The sequence below is a fragment of the Chelonoidis abingdonii genome, chromosome 17, assembly GCF_003597395.2.
Source record: "Chelonoidis abingdonii isolate Lonesome George chromosome 17, CheloAbing_2.0, whole genome shotgun sequence".
Lineage (NCBI taxonomy): Eukaryota > Metazoa > Chordata > Testudines > Testudinidae > Chelonoidis > Chelonoidis abingdonii.
In genome coordinates, this window is record NC_133785.1 from 41,165,922 (window position 1) to 41,172,777 (window position 6,856).

Sequence of the window (6,856 nt, forward strand, 5' to 3'; positions counted from 1 at the left end):
ATCTCCTTCCTTAGAGGTTTTTAAGGTCAGGCTTGACAAAGCCCTGGCTGGGATGATTTAGTTGGGAATTGGTCCTGCTCCGAGCAGGGGGTTGGACTACATACCTCCTGAGGTCCCTTCCACCCCTGATAGTCTATGATTCTACTCAGCACAGCACTGTTGAAAGGTTGCTGACCCCTGGACTAGAGGCTTATGCACTAAGCTCCAGAGGTCCCAGGATCAATCCTGGCCAACAACGGCAGGGGTCTGTCAGCCTCACATGTGCTCTTTGGAGATGCTGAGAAAGGCTGAGCTGGGCTAAGGGGTCTCCTCCCATCAGTTGAAAGGCTGCACTCAAAGAGTAAAAAGAACGAGGAGTCCTTGTGGCACCTTAGAGAGTAACAAATTTATTTGGGCAAAAGCCCATCAGATGCATGCAGTGGAAAATACAGTAGGAAGATATATAGATATATATACACACATAGAGAACATGAAAAAATGGGTGTTCCCATACCAACTCTAATGAGACCAATCGAAAAGATGGACTATTAGCAGGAGAAAAAAACTTTTGTACTGATAATCAGGATGGCCCATTTCCAACAGTTGTCAGGAAGGTGTGAGTAACAGTAAGGGGAACATTAGCATGGGGAAATAGTTTAGTTTGTGTAATGACCCATCCACTCCCAGTCTTTATTCAAGCCTAATTTAATGGTGTCCATTTTGCAAATTAATTTTGCCAGCAATGTCCCTCTGCCATGTACGTTGGCCAGACCAGACAGTCTCTATACAAAAGAATAAATGGACACAAATCAGACGTCAAGAATGATAAAATTATAAACCAGTTGGGACACTTCTACTTCCCTGGTCACTCGATTAGACACCTAAAAGTCTCAATTATTCAACAAAAATTTTTTCAAAAACAGACTCCAACAAGAAACTGCAGAACTAGAATTAATTTGCAAAATAGACACCATTAAATTAAGCTTGAATAAAGAGTGGGAGTGGATGGGTCATTACACAAACTAAACTATTTCCCCAGGCTAATGTTCCCCCTGCTGTTACTTACACCTTCTTGTCAACTGTTGGAAATGGGCCATCCCGATTATCACTGCAAAAGTTTTTTTTCTCCTGCTGATAATAGCCCATCTTTTCGATTAGTCTCATTAGAGTTGGTATGGGAATACCCATTTTTTCATGTCCTCTGTATATATATTTTCCTACTGTATTTTGCACTCCATGCATCTGATGAAGTGAGCTGTAGCCCACAAAAGCTTACGCTCCAATAAATTTGTTAGTCTCTAAGGTGCCACGAGGACTCCTGTTCTTTTTGCTGACAGAGACTAAGACAGCTACCCCTCTGGAATGCAAAGAGCAGTTATCAGTGGGGGACTGTGAAAGCAGGAGGCCATGGCTAGCTGGGTTCCACTGGTACTAGCCAATATGTTCATTAATGACTTGGACAATGGCTGGAGATGTGACACCCAGCTGGGAGGGGTTGCAAGCACTTTGGGGGGCAGGAGTCGGAGTCAAAGTGACCTTGGGAAACGGAGAATTGTCTGAACCCCACAGGGGCAGGAAAAGCCAAACGCGGGGTCTACAGAAGGGGATGGAGCAGCCCCTCCCCCCGCTCCAGTGCCTGGGCGCACGAGGCTCGCTACTCTCCAGCGCCCCTCGGCACCAGCCCGCGGTCAGCGAGCCCTCGGCGGGCGATTGATCGCGCCTAGGCTAGGGGGCGGGGCCGAGCTGTGCCGGCACTTCCGGCTCCCCAGCGCCTGCGCCCTCGGCCCCGCCCCGCCCGAATGGTCCCGCGCACGCGCTAAATGGCGGCGCGGCTCGTGCTCCGCGCCGGGGGGAGACCTCGGGCCTGGTGAGGGGGAGGGTTTGTGTCGAGGGCTGTGCGGGGGAGGGAGGTTGAGGGGCTGTGGGGGGGGGCTGTGGCGGGGGGAGGGAGGTTGAGGGCTGTGGGGGGCCTGTGGGGGGAAGGTTTGTTCGAGGGCTGTGGGGGGGCTAGTGCGGGGGAGGGGGAGTTGAGGGGCTGTGCGAGGGGGTGTGCAGGGGGAAGGGTGTTTACGGGGGCGTGCGGGGAGGAGGTTGTCGAGGGCTGTGGGGGAGTGGCGGGGGAGGTTTGTGAGGGGGAAGGTTTGTCCGAGGGGCTGTTGGGGCTGTGCGGGGGGAGATTAGGTTGAGGGGCTGTGGGGGGGCTGTGGGGGGAAGGTGTTGTCGAGGGGCTGTGGGGGGGCTGTGCGGGGGGAGGGAGTTGAGGGGCTGTGCGAGGGGGCTGTGCAGGGGGGGGGGGTTGTTCGAGGGGCTGTGCGGGGGGAGAGGTTGTTCGAGGGGCGGTGGGGGGGCTGTGCGGGGGGAGGGTTTGGAGGAAGAAGGGTTTGTTCGAGGGGCGGGGGCTGTGCGGGGGGGAGGGAGGTGTTGAGGGGCTGTGCGAGGGGAACCTAGTGGGGGAGGAGGGTTGTCGAGGGGCAGTGTGGGGTGGGAGAGGAGGGGGCTGTGGGGGGCTGTGCTGCAGTGGCCCCCGGGAGGGGTCGGGGGATGTTGCTAGGACTAGACACGGTTCCCGTCTCCACCTCAGCAGGCCTGGCTCACGGTCCCAGCTCCCCTCACTCTTTCCTTCCGCCAGGTACCAGGAGCCCCTGAGGCCGGGAGGCCCGGGCAGAGGCAGCATCCTGGGGCCAGCTGGACGGTGGAGTCAGCAGGAGGCGCTGGGGCTGCTGGAGGCAGCGGTTGTGTATCGGGCAGGTACTGGGGCAGAGGGGAATCAGCCAGACCCTGCTGTGCAGGGAGATGGGGCTGCTGAGGCCTGGGTGGGAGGGCGCTTTAGCCCAAGAAGAGGGGGTTCGGGATGCCGGGGAGGACTGCCTGGCCTGCCCTGACCTAGCCTGTTCTCTTGTTTCAGGGCCACTGGTGGCTGTCAGCAAGCCCCCGGGCCTGGCTGTGACAGGTGAGTGCTTGGGGTTCATTCCTCCCATGTGCTAGGCCTTGCTTGTCCCTCCACTTCTGGCCTGAGGGGGAACTGGGGGTGCAGGGGATGTTCCCATGGCCACCCACAGCCCCAAGAGCAGGAGGAGTGACCCTTGGTGGGGGGGGGGAGGGGGGTGTCGGGCTGGCTCTGCATGCTCATGGCTCCTTCCCTGTGCCCCCCTCCTGTCCCAGGCAGTCCAGGGCAGCTGAGTTTGGTTTCACTGCTCCCAGATCTGAGCCAGAGGCTGAATCTCCCTCCTGAGCTCCACGTGGTCAAAGCAGCTGGGAAGTAAGTGACTGGGGAAGGGCCAGGGATCGGCTCCCCCAGGGAGAGGAGGGGGTGCTTGGTCACTGGTTGCTGGGGCAGGCAAGGAGAGGGAGGGAAGGAGGCTGGCTGGTTGCGGGGAATGGGAGGGCACGGGCCTGGTTGGTGTGGATAGGGGAGGGAAGGCCGCTGGGGGAGAGGGAGGGGCCTGGGGGGTGGTGAGGGTGCTGGGGAGCAGGGCGCTGCCTCTCCATAGCTCAGTGCTGTGTTCCCATCTCTGGTGCTGTCTGTGCCTTGGGACTGAATCTGACGCCCGCCGCTCCAGGGATGGCTCTGGCCTTGTGCTTCTCTCCGGCTGCCCTGGCACCACGCAGCAGCTCCATGCATTCTTCACGCAGCTCCGGAGAGCAGGGCGCCCCCCTGCCACTTACCGGTGAGTGGGCTCCATTCTGCAGAGTGCTCTGTCCCGCTCCTGCAGCAGGGTGCCTGGCTGTGTGTCAGAGAGCCCTAGGGCGCTGATTTGTCCTGCTCATCTCCTGTTTTCTGCCCTGTGAGGCCCGGAGCCCAGAGAGTACAGCTGCCTTGTGACCCCCCTCTCTCCCTCCCCACAGCGCTGTCACTGCCGGGGTCCCAGCTGCCATGGAGGGGGAGATCCGCACAGGACTGAAGCTGGAGCAGGTTGGGGACCTGCAGCTGGTAAGGAAAGGGTTAAATCAGCTGTGTGTTCTGGAGGGCTGCGGAACTCTGTGGGGGCAGGGTGTGTCCTGGGGGCAAAGGGCTGTGGGACCTGGCCAGTCCCTCCGGCTCCAGCCTCTCCGAGTGCATGACTCTGCTCTGGTTGCAGGTGGTGCCGGTGGCTGCCCCGTCCCGACACAGCGTAGAGAGGAAGGAGGTGAAGCAAACCCTGACCTGCTACAAGGTGCTGGGCACGGCTCCGGGCTGTGGCCTGGTGCAGCTCCAGCCCATGACAGGTGGGGAATGGGCCCCATGTTCAGCTCTTCCTGACAACCCTGCCCAGTGGGGCCCCAGATAGGGGTGGGGGGTGAGGGGCTGAACTGGGACGTCTTCTGCCGTCCTTGTCAGGGAGGGGCTCTGGGCAGGAGGGGTTGAGGGTGCATTGCTGCCCATGGATTGGGGGAGGGTGTGGGGGAGGTACCCATATTAATCCCGACTTTCCTTGCCACAGCCTTTCCTGCTCAGCTCCTGGTGCACCTGACGCTGCTGCTGTGTCCTGCGCTGGGCGACCACATGTACTCTTCCCGTGTGGGCACGGTCCTGGGGGAGCCCTTCCTGCTGCCTGTGGGGAGTGCTCTGCCACGCACACAGGTACCAGGCTGCGCGCTGCGATCCCATGGCTTGGGTTGGCCTCAGGAAGCCAGTCATTGCTGAGCCCTGCATGCAAAGCCCCCAGTTAGCCCAGCATGCAGGGCAGTTTGCCTGGTCTGCTGTGGAGGGGGCCGGGGCCAGGGCTGGGATAGCAGGGGCTGCGGGTCGGGAATGAGGGGCATCTCAGAGTGAGTGACCTTAGCACTTGTCAGACTGGCTGAGACCCAGGGGTCCTCTGGCCCGGCGTCCAGACCAGAGGAAGGGGTACGACCTGCCTCACACTAGGCCTCCTCCTGGTGTCTGGGAGCTGGTCGAATATCCCATCTTCGCTGCCTACCATCCAGTCCTTCTCCATGTCCTCAGGGCCATCCTGTGGCTGAGAGTTCCACAGATTTACGCATTGTGTGACTTTCCTTTTCGCAGTTTAGAATTTCACTGAGCATCCCTGTGTCAGGAGCTAGGAGTGTCCAATCTCCCTGTTGTCCTTCTCCAGCCCCCTCTTACTCACCTTAGTCCATGCTAGCAATCCCAGTCTTCAGTCGCTTTTCAGAGGAGGGTTTTCAGCCTCCGATCCTGCAGCCTCTGCACTGTCGTGTGGGATGGGCTGAGGATCCCACTTGGGCAGCCACTGATTGTACAAAGCAATGTCATCTCTTCCCCTCCCCCCGTGTACTGCCGGCTGGCAGAGCTGGGGCCTGGCCCTGGCCGTTTCCTGAATGCCACGTTCAGTCACCAGAGGGGATCCCTGCTGTACTGCATGGGGGTGCGACTCGAGGGCTCTTGGCTCCATTTCTCTCTCCCTCTCTGCAGGTCCTGGGTGAGCAGCTGCTCCGCAGGCTGCGCCTCACTCAGCAGCTGCTGCATCGCCTGCCACTGCATCTCCACCTGCACCAACTGCTCCTCCCGACAGCTATTCTCACTGCGCCACCTCCGCCCTTCTTCCTCCAGACGCTCCGTCTGCTGGGACTCCCTGGGAGCCAGAGTGCGGCGTGACCGGGTGCCCCCTGGGGTGGGCCTGCTCAGCTGCCCCAGCTGGACCCACCCTGACCCAGAAGGCCACTGAAGCAAGAGGCAGGCCCAGCTCTGTGGCAGAGAGGCCATTTCCCAAGTGGGAAAGGAGCAGAACTCACCCCTGGGGCTGCTGCTAGCAGAGCTCTAGGTTTGGGTCTCTGCATCTCGCTGAGGGGACTCTCCGCAGGGATGGTCTCCGGGAAGGCTGGATAGCCATGAACATGCCCCCTGCTCCGTGCAGGCTGGTGGCACTGCTGGAGCGCTGCTCCAGACTCCTCCCCCTTGGTGTGGGGCAGGCAGGACAGCCCCCTAATGCCCCGCCTAGTGTCTGCTGTGCGCTCCATGCCACCAGCAGCCTGGTTCTTGGGTTTAGCCACTCTGATCTTTTATGTGGCCCAAAGAGTGGAGCTCCCACGAGCTGATCCTTCTGCCTCTCGGGACCTTTCCTGCTCTTCCCCAGACCCCCCTCCCCCCCATTTCTCAGCCATGCCAAACTCTTGGTTTGGGGTCTTGTCTCGTGGCTCCCTCTGGCTCTGTCAGCTGTACCTCTGCAAGGGCCTTTGGCCTCCCTGCCCCATCCCATGTCCCAGTGTGTCTCCTTGCTGAGGCTGCCTGAGTCAGGGGTGTTCTGGGTCAGGTGCTCTCCCAGCGGCTAGGATCAGCAGCCCCTCCTTGGAGGCAGGACCCTCACTGCTTTGGTATGACAACTGCAGATGGGAGCAGCAGTGTGTTCCCCAGCTACGCCCCTGCTGTTCCCTTGTGCTACTGGGGCTGGGGTTACAGGCAGCTGGCTGGGCAGAGGAGGGTTGACACTGCCTGGCAGGGGTGCTCCCTGCAGCTAGCCTGGGGGCTGGCCCGGCTGTGTGCAGACACAGCATAGTCCATCTCCCACTGGTGCTCCATGCGGCGACAGCACCTCACCCCACACCCTGGGGAGAGGTGTCTCCGAGCAGCTTTAAAGCCCTGGGGGTGCTGGCACCATGCTCCTACGTGGGTGAGGCTGGAGCCCTGAGGGGAGGGACTGAAAGATCCAGGCCCCCCCCCCCAAGCCCAGCAGGCTTCACAGTGGGAGATGGCAGCAGTGAGCATGTCCCAGGAGCCCTTGCACTGTCTGCCACTAGGAAAAGACGGTTACTCACCTTTGTAACTGTTGTTCTTCGAGATGTGTTGCTCATATCCATTCCAGTTAGGTGTGTGCGCGCTGCGTGCACGTTCGTCGGAAGATTTTTACCCTAGCAACACTCGGTGGGTCGGCAGGGCGCCCCCTGGAGTGGCGCCGCTATGGTGCCGGATATATACCCCTGT

General features: G+C 60.0%; 1 protein-coding gene across 1 annotated transcript; it reads left to right on the plus strand.

The window, feature by feature from the left end:
• Positions 1-1,799: 1,799 nt before the first annotated feature.
• RPUSD3 (RNA pseudouridine synthase D3) lies at positions 1,800-5,783 on the plus strand. Its single transcript, XM_032789876.2, has 9 exons — positions 1,800-1,846; positions 2,609-2,727; positions 2,885-2,929; positions 3,142-3,238; positions 3,540-3,647; positions 3,826-3,910; positions 4,059-4,185; positions 4,401-4,540; positions 5,351-5,783. The coding sequence occupies exons 1-9, from the start codon at positions 1,800-1,802 to the stop codon at positions 5,531-5,533; spliced, it is 951 nt and encodes a 316-aa protein (XP_032645767.1). The 3' UTR covers positions 5,534-5,783.
• The last annotated feature ends 1,073 nt before the right edge of the window (positions 5,784-6,856 follow it).

What these genes read in the sequence shown, in the direction of transcription:
- RPUSD3 (XM_032789876.2), top strand. Translation starts at nt 1,800, where the DNA reads ATGGCGGCGCGGCTCGTGCTCCGCGCCGGGGGGAGACCTCGGGCCTG. An exon ending in AGCGGTTGTGTATCGGGCAG is followed by an intron (nt 2,728 to 2,884) that starts GTACTGGGGCAG and finishes CTCTTGTTTCAG; the next exon opens with GGCCACTGGTGGCTGTCAGC. An exon ending in GTGCTCTGCCACGCACACAG is followed by an intron (nt 4,541 to 5,350) that starts GTACCAGGCTGC and finishes CCCTCTCTGCAG; the next exon opens with GTCCTGGGTGAGCAGCTGCT.